We start from the raw sequence: 23522 nt of genomic DNA, 5'->3' as shown, positions 1-23522 counted from the left end.
TGACGCCCTCTGCTGAAAAAGTTTTCGAAGTGCACAGCTGTGGACATCACATGTCAAAGATGTGGAATACATTGGAGGACACAATCCATTCGAACTATAGTTGCTTTAGGATAAGGAAAATAATCTCAAAGGAGGACCTTAAAGGTCCCTAGCAACACTGATGAGTTGGCAAAAGTGATCAAATTCCTCTCAAACCTCTTCTATGAGAACTCCAACATTTTGGCAAAAAAGGATTTTTTGTTAATGGAATTGCAGATTTGAAACATCAAAATTGGGCGACAGTCTGAAGCATCCAGTGATTGTCATGCCTTGAGAGGGCACACCCTGTTTACTGGGGAACAATTTTCTTCAGAGGCGGCCCCCTCTGATTAAGTGAACCAGTTTCTCTGGACTCAAACAAACCGTCCCCATCAAGCTGAAGCGAAGTACCAATTATGTTAGCCTGAATGGTACTTGTCATTTGATAGGACATCCCTATCAAATTGAATTCCTTTTTCCAAATAATCAAGGTCCTGAAACCACCATCATCTCAGTACGAGAACAGAGTAGTGAGGGGACCACATTCCAACTCCTAAAAATGAATCCCTCTTCTAACCATTTTACAAATTGGGAAGAGATACCTTAAAGTTCTATGTTCGCGAAGACCCCAAAGAATTTCAAAGTGCTCCTGAAAACAGGCTCAGAAAAACAGTTATCATTTGATCAACATCCAGAAATAAGGCAAACACATATGCTTCCCCATTCGGATAAATGGAAGGAAATATCTGTGTTTGCAACAGTGTCTAAACAATGGGGAAAGCATAAGCAAAGCACTGTTTTGGCGACTACAAAGAATCGGACCACTTCCAGCCTTAATTTGACAAATGGGAAGTTGGGTCTGGAAACACAAACTGCAAAAAATGTACCAACTACAGGTGCATGTTAAAAATGTCAGTTAACAATAGAACGACTGACCATAATTGTTGGATTGTTGGAGACTTCACTTCTGAATTTTATCTGAGTAGTGATATTCTCCATCAATTTGCAATTGATTTTGATATTAATAGCAGTTTGGTCAAGACTGGGGGCTAACCAAATGGGCTTCAACAAAGCTGAGAAAGCATTTCGGTCAGCTCAACTGTTGCCTTATACTGTTGAAGTCCAAGCAAAAGAAGATGTTACTATCCCAGGATAGATACAACAATTTACAGTACCAATCAAAAGAAAAAGAAGAAACCCTGAAAAAAATAAATCAGGAATCATACATATATTTGAGTCATACTCTCCAACAACAGCTAGTGTCTACATCCAACACCACTGGTCGATCTAAAAGACGCTATAATTCAAATATTGGTGGGTAACAGCAACCCTCAAAGTGTCACTTTAGGTGCAGACAAATCTAATGGAATGGCGGTTGAATCCCAAAACTATTCGATAGATTTAGAAAATGAAATCATAAGCCCAATTCCGGAGGATTGCTACAACAAGACACACCAGAGTAGATAAACGCCCAACATGGGGGAAATTGTTTGGTGTATTCTTCATGCCCTTAAAGGTAAAAGATGTTACCTGCGACATCTTGGAAGATGAGGAAGTGTTTAGAGTTCACAATAACTATATCAAATCCAGGGAAACCCCTGTCCAGATGATCATTAAGAGAGATCTTTCCACCTAATGGGAGGATACTTCTGAAATATCAAAACCAGAGGTATTTCCAGGTTTCAGGCAGATGGCCGAGTAACAGATCAGTCTGGCTGATGCCTCTGAGACCGATAAACAGCAACATCAACCGAGACATGTATTCCTGGATTTCCAGAGTAGCTTTTCAGTTGACTTCTATGATTGAGGGCATACAACTAGCTATTCTACGACAGTACCAACAGACCCTGAAAGGCTCCTGTGTTTGTAAACCAATACCAGTTGCCTCTCGTGTCCATGGAATTGCTCACAGAGATCAGAAATATGGAATCCCATGTCATAATTTGTACGATCCACAGTACATTTAACAATCCAGTAGCAAGGATCCTAAAACCTAATGGAGAATGAAGACTGTTGACGTGAGGAAGTTTGATAAACTGCACCACATGTCAAGGTGGCCTCTTGCCTATAATGATCAAGGCCTGACAGATTCAAGGATCAAAAGTGTAACCAGCCCTTGACTTGACAAACAGTACTCGTGACTAGGGAAGATCAGGGGGCAACAATATACCTGTACACTCTTCGGATACATCAATTCAGTAAATTAGTTAAAAATGTTCCTTCACAAGGACATGTTCGATCTGAGTGAAAGAGGAAACAGTCCATGTCGACAATCTGTTGCTCAAAGGTTCAATTGTGAAAGAACATCTGGCAGAAATCAGATAAGATCTTATCTGGTTTTAAAAAGCTGCTGCAGAATTATCTTTCCAGAAAGCACAATGGTGAAAAACCAGAGTGAAATTACAGCAGAGAGTCTCAATCCCCAGAAAAAAGAAGGCTGAGGTCTTACAAAAATTAAAGAATGCTACAAGAGTTGAGGGCCTCTTGGACTCACTAATAGTCGAAAATTGATTCAGGATTATGCAGAGATCACTCAACCTTTGGTCGATTTATTGAAGGCCGGGATAAAGTGGGAGTGGGGTGAAGCGCAATCCGAGGCAGTGAAGCAATTCAAAAGAAGCCCGTCACAAGCTCCTTGCTTGTGTGGCTCATCCCATCAATAAGCAGTTTTTCTTAGAGACTGGTTTCTCAGATACCTGCTCGAGAGCAGTGTTAAGTCAAACACATGACAAAGTCAACAAGGTAATATCATACGCGAGCAAAATAGTATCCTCTGTAGCAGAACAGTGCAATGATTGTGAAAAAGCACTCCAGGCAACAGTGTGGGTGTTGAACAACTGCTGCCCGTTTGTCCAGCGGGAAGCACATCATAGTAGAGATCTCCCACCACCCGTTACAATATCGACAAAGTGATGGAATACAGGCTGGGAATGTATCAGAATCCAAGAATCACTTCTTGGATTCCGTCAATGCAAGGCTTTCCTGTGCAGGTTTGGTATGGCCAAAATAAGAGGGGACATCTAGCTCAATGATTGGCAGACTTCTAGGATTGTGCTGAAGAACATTGCCTCAAGGACAAAAGTCTAATCATCAATAGTAATATGAAGGCATAATTGGAGTCCCCGCACAAAGTATATGAAGAAAACACTTGTCAGGGAATATCCACAGTTTGCGGATGGGTGTTCCTACCATATTACAAAAGACAGGGAGAAAGAATTGGTTGCCGGCAATAGGAACGCTTGGGTAAATTATCTTCCCAAACCCTCTGCTGGTTACAAAATAGGTCCCTGAAGTAGGAAGATGGTAGAGCTGATGGCAATTTAATCAAGCTGTCCGTACTGCAGTAAACCAGCAACTCCCAGAGCTGGTGAACATCACTGACACGGATAACGTGCTAAATGGGTTTGTGGAAAACTTGATGAATTGGAAAAACAGAGGCATGCTTTGTGCAAATTACAAACCGTTAAAACATTGGTAGATTGATCCAGACTATTGATGATTTGGTGACATCTAATGAGATCACCATCTACTGGAAGAAGACCAGATGTCCTTGCAAGGTATAGGGTCTGATAAAACTGGAAATTACTTTGCTGATCAATTGGCCAAAACAAAATCTCTACATGGGTGAATTCATAGATTTGATGCACCTCATGGGAGAAATAAATCCAGGTCACAGCAGTGACCAGATCACAAACTCGTACTGACCGTGAACGTACAGCTGCTTAGTGGAGTAGAGATACTCCTGATGCACATATGATCACTGTTGAAAAAGAAGATCCCATTATTGGGTAAATTCTACAACTAATTAGAAGATCTGGCCAGATTTCCTCTGGCCGAATAAGACTACAAAGGAAGATCTTCAAATTCTGATGAGATTTCACAATATGCTTAAGATTCAAATTGGGGTGTTGGTTAGGAAATCCCCATTCGGGTATGACAAGTGGGTAGTACCTACCACATTCCGAAGTTGGATGATTAATCATGCGCATGACGCGGCCACTCCCGGCCATAGGGGATTTCAAAAGACCCTTGAAATATTGCGCAAAGTTGCTTACTGGCCACACATGGGCCCGGATATCAACACATATTTGAAAGGGTGTCTTGTGTGTGCTCTGTTCCAACAGTTCTCCCACACACAGAGCTCCTTTGCAAAAAAGATGAATGACATTACCATGGTCTGATTTGCAAGTAGACCACATTGGACCAGGAAGCCGTTCTTCCAAAGGAAACAAATACATGTTGACAGTGACATGCCTCTTCACAAAGTGGATTGAATGCCTTGGCGCTCCAAATTGTAATGCAGAGACAGCCATATCTTATTTTGATTCTGTCTTCCTCAAAGGATTGAGCCCGATAGTGTTAGTTATTTTACCAGTGAGGTGATGATAAAGATGTGGGAAATTGTAGGTGTACCGACATGCATCAAGCGGGGTGTAGAAACATACAACAAATCATTTGTTAGTATCTTGAAGTTTATGGGGGCGTGGCCTGGTGCTCATGGAGTGAGGAGGCTGGAATCCCGAGCTCCGGCCGAGCCCGTAATCCGATCCTGACTAGCGAGTCCATCCACCAGCAAAACCGAATACAAGCGGACTCACTTGAAGCTGGGACGATCCCCCTTCTTTCCCAGCTAAGCCCGACGAAAATCGGACGGCGGGGACAAAGCGGGAGCTCTGGCCCGGCATCCCCCCCGTCCCAGAGTGCGACGCGCAAGATGGCGGCCGCGGCGCCCTGACGCTGCGAACCTGAGCGGCGAAGGCGGAGCGCCATCAGCGGCCGCTCCCTCTCCTGTCGCCTGGCGAGACCCGGCGCGGAACCTCTGGAGCTCCCGGCGCCGACTGAGGACCGCGGCGCTGGGCGCTGCGGACCGTGCGAACCAGCGGCCCAGCGCCCTGCAACCCGGCCCATCCGGGCCGCGCAACAACCCGTGGAGCCCCCAGCGGAGGACAGACGAAGAGGCGGCCAAGACCTGGGGCCAGCGCTGGTTCCCGTAGGCGGTGAGTCGCGTCCCTGGGCCTACCTGGGTTGCTGCCTCCCCCGCCCTGGGGCTAGCACACTGAGGCCGCGGATGACGCCCTCCACCACTAGCCTCCACAACTAACGGGGGTGACCCCGAGAGTCCTGTCTACCCGGACACACTGCGACACCGCCCCCAGCCCGTCATCCTTGCGGAGAACAGGCCCCCGGGGCCAACATCACGCCCAACACACCCAGGCAGGGCACGGCCCTGCACCCGGCGCCACTGACCTCAAAACATCAGGGACCCTGGGGCAGTACGAACCCCCCAGATCTAGAGGAGCATACCGCAGACACTCCTTACCACGACAACTCGGAACACCGCAGGTGGGGCCACCGGCGAAACGGACTGGCGGGGCCCACGCAGCAACCCAGCCAGAAGAGGCGTATCAGCCGATCGAACAACGCCACAATGTCCACCCTGAGGAGCAAGCCCAAGGCGGCCACAATGGACCCCTTCCTCACAACCAAGGTCCACCCATCCGCCCAATCCACCCCAAAGGGGACGGCGCCGCAGGACACTCAGGGGGAGAGCCCCGCAAACAGCCAAGTACTTGAGGCAATAGCGGCCCTAAAGGAATTCATAGACAACAAGATAGGGGAGGTAAAGGCCGATATTCAGCTCATCCGTCAAGATGCTCGCAACCTGACAGAACGTGTCACTAACATCGAATCCGCCCAGAAAGACACCATGGAGGACACGAAAGATCTTAAAGCCGAGGTGGCAGATCTCAGGAGGAGGGTGGACATCCTAGAGGCTAGGTCGGAGGAGGCGGAGGGACGAGCCAGGCGAAATAACATCAGGATCCTTGGCGTCCCTGAGGGAACAGACTCCCGACCCAACCGCATATGTAGAATCCCTAATTCAGCAGGAGATCGGGGCCGAGAAGTTGTCACAGGGTTTCGCTATAGAGAGAGCCCATAGATCACTCCAGAAGAAGCCTCCCCCAGGCTCGTATCCCCGACCCATCATAGCGAAGGTTCTCAACTTCCGAGACAGGGAAGTGATCCTGAGATTCTCCAGGGAGGGCGGAGAGATCAACAGAAACAACTCCAAAATCACCATCTACCCGGACTATACACAGTCGGTGCAGAGGGCAAGGAACTCTTTTGTCCCAATCAAGGCCAGACTGAGGCAACTAAACCTGAAATACATGTTGCTGTACCCATCCAGACTAAAGGTTATCTACAAAGGGAGAGCGATTTTTCTTGAAACCCCGGACGCGGCCACCATGTGGATGGAACACAACAATCTGGCTGAGGCCCCTGAAGAGCCTATCCCTGACAACAGCGTCGCAGCCCGCAAAGCACGATAACCTGGAGCCAGCGCCTTTTCTCCTGATCCGCGCACAGAACTTCAACCTAGCACAATACAACGAGCATGCTGGACCTCAGCATGACATGAGAGTGCAACATGATTACGGGGCCGGCCGGGCCTCCCACACATGGACACGCAACGACAACCCCCGAAAGATCAGTGCTGGCCCGTTGCCAGCACGACCCTGCTCGCGCCGGAAACCCAGATGGGGCCAGATTGCGCGACAGCACCTGAGCACTGCACCTCACCGGCAGGAGCTGGGTGCACCAGTTATAGTTATTTTGTATGTGTTACTGTTGAGACCGCCCCGCTACCCGAAACAACCCAAGTAACGAATGAGTACCTGACACCGAGAGAAGCACTCGGCCGATCCGCAGAACTAGAGCAAGCAACGGCACCCAACAACACGAGATCGAGCGCAGGAGAGGCAAGGGACCGCCCAGGACAGAAACTGCACTCCAGCAATGGCATCACCACTTAACATAATCACATGGAACGTCAGGGGGATGGGATCCTATGTAAGGAGAAATCGCGTCCACTCTTACCTGAGGCGCAAGAAGGTATCGATTGCGTTGCTCCAGGAGACACACCTCCTGGCGGAAGCCACACACAAACTAGCAGACTACTGGGGAGGGCAGGGCAGCGGCGCATCTTACTCCAAATATGCACGGGGGGTATACACATGGATAAGCCCACACACACCATTCCACCAAATGGGAACAGAAGCAGATAAGGACGGAAGATATGTAGTGGTGTGGGGCATGTTGGAGAACACACGGATATGTATAGTAAACTCATACTTCCCCCAGCACGGGGTCCCTTCCCACCTGAAACAACTATGCACCAGAATAGTGCACCACAGAGAAGACGCCTTCCTGTGGGGAGGCGACTTCAACTGTGTCATGAATGAAGAGATGGACAGGTCCAAGACGCCACAAACCACCAACAACTCTGTCTCAAGGGCACTTTGCAACGCAGTGGAAAACCTGGACCTGGTCGACATCTGGAGAGACCTTCATCCAGCCGATAGGTCCTACTCATTCTTCTCATCCCCGCATGGCCTCCACACCAGGATAGATTACTTCTTCATCAACGGTGAACTTACCCCACAGGTGCACTCTGGACTACCTGGGCAGGTCGATCTCGGACCACTCTCCCCTGCTCATGCAACTACGCTTGCAGGGCCCCAGGCCCCCCATCCCGATGTGGCGTATGCCCACGGAGACCCTGACGGATCCTTCCTTCAAGGACACCCTAGGAGAAAAACTGGAAGAATACGTAAGAATCAACACTGGGTCAATTGAGAAATGGAGCACGCTCTGGGAGGCAATGAAGGTAGTAACCAGAGGCGAGGTGATAGCAGAGGCAGGTGGAATCAGGAAGCAACTGAAGAGGGAACTTGAGGCCAAGGAAGAGGAGATCAGGCGACTGGAAAACAGCCCGACCCCACCCAGTGAGAGGGAACCCAAGCTGGCAGAAATCAGGAACGAATGCCGACTCGCCTGGGACAGGCTGTCCAAATTCGACTTCTCCACACGCACAGCTAAGGCACACAAGGAGGCGGACAAACCGGGCAGGATACTGGCCTGGCTGTGCAGGAAAGAGCAACCAAGACAAGCCCTCAAGGAAATCAAAGACGAACACGGAGTAACCCAGAGGAAACAGCAGGCAATTAACGATGTCTTCTCAAACTTCTATGCTAAGCTCTATGCCCACGATGAACTGGTCCCAATAGAAGACATTCGAGACACCCTGGATGAAGTGGGTCTCCCCAAACTGAGCTCGGAGCAGCGAGAGATGCTGGGAGAAGCCATCACGAAGGAGGACATCTCGGAAGCAATCAGGTCCCTCTTTACATGCAAGACTCCCGGAACCGACGGCCTCACACCAGAATTCTATAAAGCCTACGAGGAGATCTTAGCCCCGGTTCTACATGGAGTATATGTAGAGGCATATGAGACCGGCATACTACCTGGCAGCATGAGAGAGACACTCATAATACCTATGCTTAAACCTGACAAGCCCATTGATGAGTGCGACTCGTACCGTCCCCTGGCAATGCTGAATTACGACAGCAAAATCCTTACAACCATACTGGCTAAGAGGCTGTCCAGGGTGATCGGGTCTATAATACACGAGGACCAAAACGGCTTTGTCCCGGGGCGCAACACCACAGCCAATCTGAGGAGGCTCCAGCATGTCATAGCACAATCCGCAGGGAGCAACGAAGACCTGGCTGTGCTCTCACTGGACGCCATAAAGGCGTCGACTCAATATTCTGGGAATGGTTGATCGAGACCCTGAGGGAGTTCGGACTAGGCGAGCGCTTTATACGATGGATCAAGGTGCTCTACAACACCCCAGTGGCGAGGGTGAAGACAGGGGGCGTGGTGTCTGGATCCTGGGACATCCAAAGGGGAACAAGGCAAGGATGCCCACTGTCACCAATGCTGTACGTCCTTGGCCTGGAACCGGTAGCGATCTATTTCAGGAAGCAGCTCTTCGACGCAGGGATCAGAACGGGTGAGACTGATAACATCATCTCGCTGTATGCAGACGATGTCCTCCTCTATCTGCGCAACCCCCGAATGAATGCACCCACAGCGCTGGACATCCTCGACAACTTCGCAACATACTCCGGGATAAGGTTCAGCAGGCGGAAATCATGCTCCTTCCCCCTGGCCGGGCTTCAGGGGAAGGAAACAGAAGAGCTACCGGACATTGGGATCCAATGGCAGACGGCAGCATTCCGCTATCTCGGACTCACCATCATGCACACGCCTGCCTCCACACACGAAAGCAACACGGAAGCAGCAATGCGAGGGGTACGCAAATCCACCAAATTCTGGTCCCGACTCCCACTCTCTGTGATGGGCAGAGCGGCCATCGTGAAGATGATATTACCGAGATTCCTGTACTACTTCACCAACATAACGCACTATATACCCCCCCCTTCTTCAGAAAATTGGAATCTCTCATCAGGGACTTCCTGTGGGGCCCGGCCAGACACAGGCTTTCGCTGCACACCCTCACTCTCCCGCACAAAGAGGGCGGAATCCAGTTGCCTGAATTCCAAAAATACTACCTCGCAGCGCAACTGACACACGTTGTTAAGTGGTTGTCCGACGAACCAACAGCTGAGCCAGGCCTCCTTCGCCAGCTGATAGCCCCAATGCACCCCAAAGAAGTAGTATGGAACTCAAAGGTTGGGCCTCCCGACCCGCCCATGCTGGTGAGGCTGGGGAGACAAGTCTGGAACAAGGCACGCACGTCGCTCGACCTGGGCCAACCATACATGCCTGAAATCCCCATGCTCGCTAACGTCTGTAAGACACCCACCGATTTACCAGCAATGAGGAAATGGGAGAACTCTGGCTTATACACCTGGGGGGACATGTATGAGGATGGAAGCTTCAGAGAATTTGACTCACTACAGATGAAAGAAGGGCTTGCTGCTGGACAATTTCTATGGTACCAAAGGGTGAAACGGGTCGCTAAGGAGACATGGAGCACATGGCCAGAGGAACCGGAAACCCAACCCCTCGTGCAAGAGATGCACAACTTAAGCGACGGCTGGAAACCCACGGCGAGGCTGTATGCCCAACTGAATGACAGGCGCAACCCGAGGAGTGCAATCCTGAAGGAAAGGTGGGAGGCAGACCTGGGGACAGACATCACGGAGAGCGAGTGGGACAGGGCCCTGATACACCCGAAGGAAGTGTCCCGCAACGCCAGGTTCAGGCTCATCCAGCTGAACGTCCTATATAGGACCTACATGACCCCACAGAGGGTATCCACATTCAGTAGGAAAACCCCACCAGTGTGCCCATGGTGCACCAGCGAGCACGCAGACCTAATCCACATGTTCTGGACCTGTCCCAAAACCAAGAAACTCTGGTCCGCTGTCGAGAGGACTTGCAGGGGAGCTGGATTGGAAGGGTACGAGTGGACGCCCAAGGAGTGCCTCCTAGGCACATATCCCAGACTGAGCAAAATCAAGCACACGGTGAAACTAATGGACATGGCGTGCATTCTAACAAAAAGAACGATAGCAATGGCCTGGAAATCCCCAGGAGGCCCCAGATACGAACCATGGAGCAGGGAAATGGAGAGATGGACCAGCGCTGAGACCAAAGCCTGGGAGGAGGGGAACAACCGGGGAGGCGAAGACGTGAGCGCAACACTGGAGTCCTGGAAGACCCTCCTGAAGGACATGATCTACCTGACGGACTTTAAGCCCCCTTGAGTGCATCCTCAGCCACGAACTGTCGCCCTGATGCAAACTTAACAGTCACATCCACAACAACCCTAACCCTGGGACTTTAAGAGACAACCGGATGGTGCCTGGAGCGAGGCCCGAAGCGGGGCCGGCAGGTACCCACGCAGTGGAGGGAGGCGGGACGGTCAAAGTTATGGTTTGTTGTTTGTTTCTGGTTTCTTCTCTTTCTTTCCTCCCTTTTTTCCCTTTTCTCTTTTTTTCTTTTTTCCTTTCTTTTGTTGCTGTTATGTAATGTTTATCGGGCGAACTCGCGACAAGCCGGATGTTGTTGTGCATCCATGTTTAACTGTTCTTTGTCAATATAAATGCCAATAAAAACATTTAAAAATAAATTGAAGTTTATGGTTGATTCTAGTCCAAGTTGGGGCATCAGACTGCCGCTCGTCTTGATGGCCACCCAATCTACCCCTTCTGCCAGAAAGAGGTCTCCATTTGAATTAAGGTCAGGGCAAAAAATGGTATTCTCAAAATCTGCTTTATAGAACATGGGAACAGATGCTGATAAATGCCTCTACTAATTTTTAGTACTTTGAGAACTTCAAGCATCTAAAGCATGCTTTCACATATGCCAACAAAATCTAGAGCAGTCAGCTGAAGGTATTAGGATGCATTACAACCTCAAAACAAAAAAGTAGTATGAGGTAGGTGGCCAGGTGTATCTATATAATTTTCAAAGAAAGCAAGCCATGGAGAAGATGTTTTTAACCTGCTTAGCGAGAGGAGAGGATTTTGTGATCGATAACCTTTCTCCTGTCGCCTATGAGATCTGAATCCCAAAGGGAGAAATACTTGAGGAAAAAAATCAGTCCACAATCAATCAATTGAAAAGCTATCACCCTAGACCAGCTTTGAAAAAGAAAGTCATCTGCAGTTAGGCCTGAATGAAGTACAAAGAACAGAAAAAGGGAAAGGAGTATTCAGGAGACTGATTGTATGAAAATATTAGTATTAATAAGCAATGTAAGAGTTCAGTAAGAGCTATTGCGTTTTTAAAAATGTGTCCCTATGTGCCACTGAACCAGCGTTTCTACCCCTCTGTAGACCACCAATGAAGAATTTTTTCCAGGACCTGTGGACCAGGAACAGGGATCTCAACCAGGAAAAAAAAAATAACAGAACATCTGGTTGGAAAAGTAGACATATCATTTCATGAGAAGGTGCTGACAGCAAATCCAGGATTACCCTGAAACTAAAAGAAAATAAACATTTGAATCATCTCCCTTGTCCTCCCCTTGTGTGCTGCCGCACGGAGTAAGAGAATGGGGAGATTTATAAGGAAGTCTAACGCATAAGTAAATATGCAGAGCACAGCATCATTTTACAAATACGCAAGCTGCATCTTGCGCCCCGCATTTGAGAAACACACATGTGAAGAAAATGTGCTGTGTTTTTGCAGCCACTAAATTAAAACTATAATTGACCAGGCCAGAGATAAAGATGTCCAAGTACCAGAAAGCATTCTGTAACTTTATTAAAGTGGATAAAGCATTCATTGAAAATGTCACATCTAAGGGCACAGAGAAATGTACTATAAGTGGCAATGGGGCGAAAACAACCTGAATCAAGCCACATCCAGACTTGAACTCTGTATTCTGCACATGCCACCTCCCCAAAAATGAAATGTAAAAACATATCCTCTGCCTTCTTGGCCATAAAGATAATAATTGGCCTAATAATAACTTAGTCACAGGCAATGCTTGACGCTAATATAAACCCTAAATCAGCTAATTTATGGGTTGCATCTGTGTCTGATGGGCTCAATATAATCAACTAATGGGGGTTCAGATCTGTGGCACCTAATCTGATTTTTCAATCTCCCTGGCAACAAATGTTAATCGGAAAAATCTACTCACTGCCCAAGGGGAGGTAAGCAACAAAAGTCAAAATCCTGAAGAACCAAACTTCAAAGACCTCATCACTGCCAGACCGCTGGGTCGGAAATATTAGCCCATAACTAAAGGATAAAGAACTGAAGACTCCAGATGCTCTGTTGACAGACCCAACTGCAGATACCATTTTTACAGTGGGATTCACTATTTCACCCATAATTCTTGAACAGAAATGTGTAGACAGTTACATTTTCTTTTGTATTATTCAGCAAGACGTGCTCCATTAGGTGGTGGTAGAAAAAATTTGCATTTTGTTGCAGAGAAATGGTACACGCTAGTTTGTCATGTGGCATAGCGTCTGCAGGGACGTGCCTGTCACTTACATGGAAAAAAGAATTGTATAGAAAAGTATCGATAAGTAATCAGCCAAAATCTTCAGTAATTAACAATTGGTCCTATCATGATGAAAAGGCTAATCAGGATAGTGGTAATCTGTGTGTAATTCATGATCTGAAAATGTTACATGTAATGCAAGAAATCCCTGATATGACATCGCATTACATTACATGGGAGGGAAACTGGGTGTAGAGGTTACTCCCACCAGACTGCCTCCTTCATTAATATGCACAATGACTGTCTACTGTGATGTCACTTTTGGAACACCGTCCAATCACATACATTGACCAATTAGATTGGGTAAAGTATACACACCTCAAAAAGGTGGGGTTACTGCTCTATATAAGATTCAACACACTCTGAGAAGAGACTGAGACTCACTTGCGTACTCACTAACTGATGGAGAGAAAGAAGAAGAATTGATACCAACAGGAAGAAGGAATAAATGGCTCTCCTTTTGAACCCATTTTGGATTATTACCAGCGCACAGAAAGATAGGCCTAGTGGGGGTTAAAGCCCCAAACCTACTTCAGTTGAAGACATAGCAGACAGGATGTGGAGTAAAGCTGAACCCATCTTGATGGCTGATGCCCACCTGTTCGTAGAGGGGACGAATTGAACCAGTCCTTAAGAGGATCCCCCCAGCCTGTGATAAAGTCCAAAAGAAATGCGAGTATGATCTAAAGGGGGGAGGGGTGACAATCCTGAGGGGAGTGATACTATAAAAGAGAATTAGATTAAATACATGACTTCTATTTGTAAGCAATGAGGGGTGGGGTTTAGAAACTGACTCTACATCCTGGGAAATAAGTAACTATTTTATAAGTGTACCTTCTTCTGCAATTATAGATCAATGAAGTAGTACCTAGGGTCTGTATGTAGCGAGATCCCCTGACTCCTTTGTGCACTGCACAAGCACAGAGGAGCAAAGGACATCTTATAATGTGCATACCTAGAAAAATAAAGTAAAGTCCCTTCCTGGGTACACAATCCTGAAGAACTGTTGTTCAAGCCAAGTGTTCCTCCAGCTGTTTAAAGGTTCCCCTTTGAAAGTAAGAAAGTTATGTATTTACACAATTAAATAGAAACAGCACTGAAGGGAATCTAGCCTACATACATTTTCCTTTTTACTATTGTAAAGATTAATCATGTGTCACATTAAATAGAATTGTGAAGATTAGCCACACTAAAAGAACTTGGAGAGTATTCAATGTAATAACCAACCCACCACCCAAGTACTATACACACCCACTGGGCTAGCCAATTCACACAAACACACACCCAACATAAGCAAGACTTGCATACAAACAATCCTGACACTGGTCCATACAGATACAACCGGCCATGTGCACACAACCACAACCTTAAATACCAACCAAGCAACACATAAAACACACAAACACTCCAACATAACAAACACTTGCATACAAAACAACCAAAGCATTGGGTCTTCGCCGTACGGATATAACAAACTAGTGTGCACATCCACAACCTCAAATAGAAGGCAATCTACAAATAAAACACACGTACACACCCAACATTGACATAGAAAATAACCCAGGCATTGGGCCTTACCCATAAGGATACAAGTCAGTGCAAACAATCAATCCATCTGCAAGCCAACACACACCACCAGTTTCTCCTGGTTCTGGACCTATCCTCTCACTCTACCCTCACTAACCAACGCTGTCCTCTTTCTTGTAGAGCCACGCAAGCGCCTGGAGACTGCTCCTGGGTGGTAGCTGTGTGTGGTATAAATCAACATAACGAGCCACCCACAAACATGGTCTAATGGACTTTTGCAATTGAGACTAAAATGCTGTTGAAATACTGACATGTCTATTGAGTAAGGGGTGGTATTTTGAATACAGGACAGTAGCAACAATTGGATAGGCAGGGATACTTTAATTGTTTTTTCACAAATGTAAGATTCCTCCAGGACCCTCATGCATTCAATCCATAGTGCATGCATGCTCAGGGTTAATTACATGCATAGATACCCATGGTGAGGAGTGTTGCAAAAAAAAGTCTCTAGCTTTATCGCTGTAGCATAGAAAACTGAGGTGAATGGTGTGCAGATTATTTCTGATCATTGGCCATTTACGAAGAAACTATTATTATTATCTTTATTGTTTTGGTTTATATAAACCTTTACAATTATACAGAAGAAAATTAAATTTACAAGTATTGACAGAAAATCCCTTAATTCTCATATTAACATCACTAAAAGTATAAAACCCTAAAGTAATAAACACTCCTAAAGGGGGAAAAAAAACATTTGAACAAAATTCTTAAAAGGTAAACCATTATCTTTGCATTATTGTACACTGGCCATTACACAAGTTGAAATAACTGAGCGAAATCTACTGACACAAACATTTCATTTCAGCAGGACCTTCTTGCATCCAGTGCCCAATTTGGAATATTTGTACAGCTAACAGATAAATATCCCTTACTGGCAATGTGCATTAGCCTTTCTCAACCAACAGTACTGAACAACAGTAACCAACCCTCTTGTATATCATTCTAGTGCACAGATATTATATAAAAATGTGATCCCTTTGATTTTCAAAGCAATGGAATTTCCATGTAGCATTTCATACCATAATTTATCCCTATCTACATTAGATGTGTCCGTTACAAACTTTGAAAAGCATTCAGTTCTTTGAAGTGCGAGCTTAGGACAAATCAGAAGTAGATGCAACAGAGATTCCTTTACATCCGTAAGATTACAGAATCTACAGCCAACCTTTCCTAACAAGTTTAGGTATGCAAGCCTGCAGAGCCAATACGCTGATGCTGGCCCATCCCCCTTCAAAGCGGAGTCAGGAAGCAGTCCCACACAGACGGCGTGCAGCGAGAAAGCCCACAGAACACTACTCACTGCAGTCGTGCATGGAGCTGGAGAGCAAGCCACGCCGACAACAAAAGAGACAGAGCCACACAAACTATGAGCAATCGGCACAAGCTGGAGCGGCACCGTAGCCCTGTAAGGAACTGATGAGAAGCACTGAAGCCCATGCAGCGATGCAAGAGGAACTGGATCCGCCCTGCCGCCTCCCCCAAGGAACGCCACTGTAGCAATCCAGGTACGCAGTGCATTCATGGAACCGGGAGGAGGGCAGGCAGATCAGGGCATAGCTCAAGCCGGCGTGATAAAGTGAACAGCCCAAGAGGGGCTGAAGCATCAGATAACCTAAACCGGGTTGAGGCCACATATACCCCAAACCGAGATGAGAACATGAAGAGTGAGGGGCTGAAACTAAATAGCCCAAGCGGGGCTAAGTGAACCGATAACCCAGAAGTGGATGTGAAGCCCGAAACCCCAGGGTGGGGAGAGAATTATTTGGGCCAAGAGTGGGCTGCCAGCAGATCAAGACCAGGGGGTGGGGGGGTGTAACCAGAGACTCGAGGGAGGGGTAGGAGCCAAAAGAGTTCCAAACCAAGCCAGACAATTCATGATTAACCAATGACGTTTGCAACGATTTACCTTTATGGACAACTTGAACTGAACAGGACTAGAGACTCAGATTACTTCTTTGTTTACTAGGTGGGAAGCCCCAAGGAAACGTAGCGATTATTTTTCCCGTTGGAACTGTGAATCTGGTAAGAAACGTTTTGGGTCCTCCTTAGGGCAATATGCCCTTCTCTAATGCTGGGACAGTCTAGAGCAGGCCAGAAAGCAGCCAGGGATATAACAATTGGGCAAAGGACTTAACATGACTTGCCATTCAGGCTCAATTGAGAATTTTTCTAGACAGCGAACAGGCTTTTGTACGACATTGTGACTTGCACCCTTTTCCCCTTCCTTTTCTTCTTTAGCATAGGGACCAGTCTCATTGGGCTAGTGTAGGGTTTTGGGAATATAATAAAGCAAAGTTAAACCACAATGAGTTGGGAGTTCAGAATGGATGAAGGGAAACCCTGCTTACCACTGACAAAATAATCTTCCAAAGCACTCAATAGGGGACTATGTACAGTCTCCCTTACACCAGGAAAACATGCAGAAGGTGGTTTCAGGATTGAATCCCAAACCTATTAAGTAGAGCCACATTAGGCCATGGTTATTTCGTTTTATTCTGAGCTTCCAAAATGGATTTACAGTATGACAATGATCATATATGGCCACACATTTGTTTCCCTGCACACAAAATCCAGCATTCGTCATTTAACGTGACCAGCAAGGAACAATCCTTTGATTCACAGGCCCCAAAAAAAAAAAAGCTACAGCACCAGCCATTCATTCAAAAACCTAAAAAAGGTGCCATCATCCAGCGAACACCACAACCACCTGAGAGAGGAGAAAGCACTAGAGGGTACCTTTGGGGAACGTTGCTTTTAGTGACTTGGACTGCCAGGGAGCACAAAGCCCTTGGAGAGGCAGGGGGAAATGGGGTGAGTGGACCAGTTGTCAAGCATAAAAGGTAAGGGGACTACTGCTGGTGAAAGTCAAGGATTTTTGACAAAACAGGGCTGTGCAACAAGGGCAGACTACTAGTCACAGCACTGCAGCAGTGACAACCGGCGCTGCAACTGGAGTTTTGGGGGAGGTGTGAGAGAACTGTGACTGTTACCTTTATGGAGCAGAGGGAACACAAGTCTTACACGAACTGCAGACACATGCATAAGTGTCAACCGGTGTGCTGACACCAACATTTGGTGCTTGCTCTCCTGGTGCGGTTTGGAAACTGAAGTCTTTGGAAGAGACATTAATGTGATTTACTAACACTTGACATGGCAAGTTTACAGAAAACAGTGTGCAAGGAAAATATATTACTCCAGTTTCATGGATTTCCATATGTATACCAGTCAGTGTCAGATCTAGTACTGATAGTGCCCAGTATGCAGGAGTGAAGCCAGTCATTGAGTTACCCATGGCCTTAGTTGGTTATTTACAGAACCAAACTGTGCCTGGGACTATTTAAAAAAGATGGGGAACCTGTGGGAGGAAGGTAGCCATTAGAAATGCATGTTCAAACACCTTCTATGACCACTTAAAAAAACCTTCAAGAGTATGGAGAACTACAGTAAATGTCATTGCAAGCGTAAGAGGATGCCTTTTTTGTGAATCGGCCTTCCTTAATAAAGACGGGGGGGGGATTGATACCTTAACTGCAATAAAACATTCCAGGTCTCATGCATAGAGCAGACTTGCTTTCATACCCTCACAAAGATGCCCCAAAAAAACATGATTGGAGACCTTCCAAATGAAAGCTGCAGCTAGCATCTTACAGAAAATTTATAATGCAAGCATTGATTTTTTTCTTGATCATATCCTTGATATATGAATAATAAGGTCTCAACCTCTGACATTTCTACTTCTATGCTGCAACTTTGGAGACACTAAAAATGTTTATGAATCAAAGTAAAAAGAATTACATTTAATAACTATCATTATCAGATTCTAAAGGTTGGAGCAGGAAGCCTGATACAAACGTTTACTACCATAATTAGACATTCACGAGAGGCAAAACACCAGTCAAAGATTGTCATGTTTAAATTGCATAGAAATTTAGTCCTCGCTTTAAGAGATTGGCAAAGTAATCCGTGTGGGAGTAAAAACAGCAAGATAGAGGCCACTATAGTCACATACCATTGGAAAAGGTTTGTATTGTGTAAAACATGTTGGATTGTTTGAAGATTCTTAATGGCAATTACAACTACAGTAAGTGTAATGTTACAAAACCTCAGTACCTGGTACAGACACTCTTACTATATAACCATACCATTCAGTCTGCTTCCTCTGCTCTGCAAGCTCCAGCAATCGTCTCAATGCCTTCTCCTGCTTTTTTTCATCTTTGCGTGATTTTGAAGAAATATTACGGGCAAATTCCCTCTGCCTTAGCTCCTTTAACCTCTACAATGACAGAAAAAATTCATATGAGCTAGAAATTGAATTGCACATTTGACAAAGATCACCTCAGCAATTCTTTCATCAATCTCACTGTTTTTCCTTATGAAACTAGTATAGATGCCTTGTACCCAGTTCTATTAAACATGTATGAACAGAGCAGTCAAAATTCCAGATTCCACTAGTAAGTTTCATCCATTATTAATTTTGCTTTCTGGATATGTAGTTTAGCTTTGTTCCTTTTTAGGTCAGGACAACAGTCATTGGCTAAAGAAAAAAAGAACAGGACTAAATAACCCAGTTAGACGCATTGAATGGGGAAACATGAGGGGACATGAACATATTTACATACCAGGCATCAGCACCATCACAATGAGAACATGATGGTTGGCTTTTATTAATAAGTCTCAGACTTCCTGGATTGATCTAATCCGTTCTTTCAAGGAGGTATGCTTTACAGCCCCCAAAAACGGCTCCAGCTGCAAATGTTTCTACCTCTTCTCAAACCCCTGAGAATATATATATATACACACATATATATATATATATATATAATACATTACTCACCGTAATCGTATTTCTGATGCTTGTATCTGCTTAGATCCACATGCTGTGCATAGGCTGACATCTAGTGGAATCTGCAGAGTATTACAGTGTGTTTTTCGAAACTCGAAAAGGGGCGTCGAACTAGGGCGTGCGAGTATCCCTAGTGTGACGTCCACTGTACCCATGATCCCTCACGTGTGTAGAATCCTGAGATTTTATTTTTCTGACACGAGGTAGCATGAGGAGTAGCGCAAGTACAGAGTATACAAGCAGATAAGACTACAAGCATCCATGCACCTTCTCTCAGAGAGGAGGAAGGCCGGGCGCATGTGAATCTAAGCAGATACAAGTATCAGAAATACGATTACGGTGAGCAATGTATCCCTTCTGAGGCTTGTGGAATCTGCTTAGATCACATGCTGTGCATAGATCAGCGAGCAGTGTTAGAAGGAGGTCGGATATGAGAAGGGTCATGAGCGAACAAATGTGTTAGAACCTCTTGTCCCACTTGAGTATCTGTCTTGGAATGAGTGTCAATGCAGTAGTGCCGAGTAAAAGTGTGAATAGAGCTCCATGTAGCTGCTTTGCAAATGGTGTCAGGGGGTACATTTGCAATGAAAGCTAGAGAGGCTCCAGTGCCTCTTGTAGAGTGGCTAAAAAGGCAGTGTTTTATCTGAAAGGCAATAGCACAGTTGGATACATCTGACTATCCACGTATATATGGCCTTATTAGATACGCGATCTGCGCCTCTGCCTGGAGCAATGGAGATGAACAGTTGATCTGTCTTTCTTAGCGGTCTGGTCTTGTCTACGTAGTAGTGGACCGCCCTCCTCACATCTAGTGTGTGGGGTTTCACCTCAGCAGATCTTTTGGGTTCTTGTAAGAAGGCCGGTAGCTCAATAGAATGGTTAAACTGGAATTTGGAAATTAACTTGGGTGAGTTTGTAAAACCAGTTTGTCCTTAGGAATAGTAAAGAAAGGATCCTGCACTGAGAGCTTGAATTTCACTGACCCTTCTTATGGAGGTAATGGCTACTAAGAAGGCAGTTTTATAAGTCAGGTGTTTGAGACTAGATTTGTGCATAGGCTCAAAGGGAGGTCCCATGAGCTTAGCAAGTACCACATTAAGGTCCCAACCTGGTGGTGGGTTAGAAATTGGAGGGTGGAGTCTTTTAACCCCTTCCATAAATGCCTTGACAACTGGCACCTTCCACCATGACACCTTGTTATGGGAAGTGGTGTAGGCTGATAAAGCTACAAGGTGCACTTTAAGTGAGTTAAACACTAACCCTGCATCCAGTAGGTGGAGCATATAGGTGACCACTCTGGAAGGAGCACAATCAACGGGGTTGATTTGCTGATTATGGCACCAAATTACAAATCATTTCCATTTATCATAGTAACAGTGCCTCGTGTTTGGTTTTCTTGACTCCTTCAAGATATCTATACATCTTTGCGGTAAACTGAGATGTCCGAACTCTAGGACTTCAGAAGCCATGCTGCCAAGTTCATCGAGTTGGGCTGAGGATGCACTGTTAGCCCCTCGTGCTGGGAGAGTAGGTTGTACCAGCATGGGAGTTTGATGGGGTCGCACACTGCAAGCTTGCGTAGGTGTGGATACCACAGTTGTCTCGCCCACATAGGAGCAACTAGGATGAGCGTCATTGGTTCGCTGTGGATCTTGTTCACCACCTTCCTCATCAGAGGGGTTGGTGGAAAATCATAGGCAAACATCCCTGACCAATTCATCCATAGGGCGTTCCCCTTGGAGCCTGGCTGGGGGAACCTGGATGCGAAGTCTGAGCATTGCCGGTTTTCGCTTGTGGCAAATAGGTCTATAGTTGGGAAGCCCCACTGAGAGAAGAGGTCTCCTACGACTTCTTAGTGTAGTGTCCACTTGTTTTTTCTGGGAGGGGATCTCTGCTCAGAGCATCTGCTAGCGAGTTGTGATCCCCTGGAACATGTTGGGATGACCGGTAATAATCTTTTTGAGTGCTCATCTCCAAATTTTCAGGGCAAGCTTCGACAGATTTGGCGAACGAGTTCCCCCCTGTTTGTTTAAGTAAAACATTGCTGTGTGCTGTCTGTTAGGATCGGCACTGACAGGCTGGAAAGGAGAGGTTTGAATGCCCGAAGCGCTCTGAAGACTGCCAGAAGTTCTAGCAGATTGATGTGGTTCTGAGCCACTGTGTGAGACCATAGACCCGAGCTGTATGGTGCAGGTAGTGCGCTCCCCACCCTGCTAGGGAGGAGTCTGTTGTGACAACAGCCTGTATCTCTGTATCATAGAAGGGTTTTCCCTTTATAAGATTCTCTCTTGTCCACCAGCGAAGACTTTGAACTGGTGTTGGCGAAACGACCACTAGATCGTCCCACTGACCACTTGCTTGAGACCACTGTTTCGCCAACCATTCCCACATGGGCCGCATGCGCAGGCGCGCGTCAGGAACCAAGTAAATGCAAGATGCCATTATGCCTAGCAAACGCATCGCTTTGCACACCCTTATTTGGCGACCGGCCTGATATTGAGGAATTTGCAGAAACAGATTCCGAATTCTTTCCTCTGATGGCAAGGCCAACCCCTCTTGGGTGTTTAGGACAGCTCCTAGGAACTGTTTTGAGGTGCTTGGCACCAGGCTTGATGTTTTCTCATTGATTGAGAAGCCCAATTGGAAGAGGAGGTTGATTGTTCTATGAATGTTTAGTCTCAAATTAAGGGGGTTTCCCCTGTGATGGGCTACTTGTCCAGGTAAGGGTACACTGGGATTGCCTCCCTGTGTAGGTGCGCCTCCACCACTGCCAGTATACCTTGGTGAATACCCTTGGAGCCGAGGCTATACCGAAGGGCAGCACCTAGAACTGGTAGAGCTGGTAGTTTATTTTGAAACTCACAAATCTTCTGTGCGCTGGGAACATTGAAATATGAAAATGGGCATCTTTCATATCCAATGTTGCAATGTAATCCCCCTTTTTAGTAGGGGGATTACTTCTTGGAGTGTAGTCATACGGAATTTTTGTGGGTTGACATACTTGTTTCTGCAGGGCACAAATCTAATACTGGGCGCATCATTAGATCTTTTTGGGCACAAGGAGGTAGGTTGAATAAATACCCGTTTACCTGGTTGCCAGGGACGAGTTCTATGGCGTCCTTTGCAAGTAGAGTGGCAATCTCTTCGAGAAGGATTTTCTGGTGCTCCAACGAGTGTACCTTCTGTCTTGGAGGATGGTCGTGGGAGCACGCTAATAGTTCTATACAGTATCCTGCGGCCACTGTGGACAGCACCCATCTGTCTGAAGTGATCCCTACTGGGGATGCATGGGAGGGGACCCGAAGCGGAATGTCACTGTTTACTGGGTGGCGTCCCACCTCTGGTGGGGCTGCCTCTACCCCTAGTGTGGCCCCTGCGCTGGCCTCTGGCACTTCCCTGTGATGTCTGGAACTGATTGTTGCCGCCATGAGGTTCCTCGATTCTGGTAGTAGTTGGAACCCCTCTGGGAGCCTTGGCCGCGAAAGCTACGAAAATGATTATTTCCCCTCTGACCTGAGGGTTTATTTGTGAGTTGGCTGAGAGATTATAGGGTCTTGTACTCATCTTTAGCTGTCTTTAGTGCCTCTTCCACTGCCTTGCCGAAAAGAACGTTCGGCTCTACCGGCATGTCTAGAAGCGTGGCTTGGGTCTCGGGTTTGAAACCTGACTGCCTTAGCCAAGCGTGGCGTTTTATTACTGTGCCTTCGGCTATCCATCTTCTAACATTATCTGTTGCATCATCATTATTTATATTGGTCCCCATGTAAGATGAGAATGAGTAAATTGAGTAATGTGGACTGTTGTTGGAACTATAATAGGGAGGTGGGCACTACACTCTTCATGTTGTGTTTATGTGGTAAAATAAAATTATTATGGGATGGTGTTTTCCAGAGGATGGAGTTGGTTCTGGATCTCTCTATACCCAGAGATCCACTTGTTGCTGTGTTAGGTTTACTGCCTTCAAATATTGGTTTAACTACAAGTAAACTGTTTTGGCTATATAGAGCTCTTTTGCTAGCCAAGAAGCAGATTTTGAAATTTTGGAAAAGTGATACCTCTCCTAACATAGATGACTGGCTGCAGAGTTTGTCCCTTTTGTCCAAGAGGGAGAAAAAAATATCCTTTAAAGCAAAAGATCAGCTTGATAAATATGAGAGGATGTGGGGTGCATTTAATGATCTCTACGCTTAAAATATTTGATCGTGTTCTAGGTTTCTTATTTTGCTTTGTTTTTTTCAT

The 23522-nt window shown here is 46.2% G+C and overlaps 1 protein-coding gene across 7 annotated transcripts in view; it reads right to left on the bottom strand.

Annotated features, from left to right (window-relative positions):
- The window catches only part of GPATCH8 (G-patch domain containing 8), a 473369-nt gene that overhangs the window by 46938 nt on the left and 402909 nt on the right, over positions 1–23522 (bottom strand). For all 7 annotated transcript variants that reach the window (XM_069634273.1, XM_069634274.1, XM_069634277.1 and 4 more), the window contains one exon: positions 18583–18713. In XM_069634273.1, the coding sequence (XP_069490374.1) occupies positions 18583–18713 (131 nt within the window). The remainder of the gene's footprint in view (positions 1–18582; positions 18714–23522) is intronic.

Source organism: Ambystoma mexicanum, chromosome 13 (assembly GCF_040938575.1).
Source record: "Ambystoma mexicanum isolate Mex_15411 chromosome 13, UKY_AmexF1_1, whole genome shotgun sequence".
Lineage (NCBI taxonomy): Eukaryota > Metazoa > Chordata > Amphibia > Caudata > Ambystomatidae > Ambystoma > Ambystoma mexicanum.
Note: the sequence above shows the minus strand (reverse complement) of the source record. Positions and strands in the feature narration are given on the sequence as shown.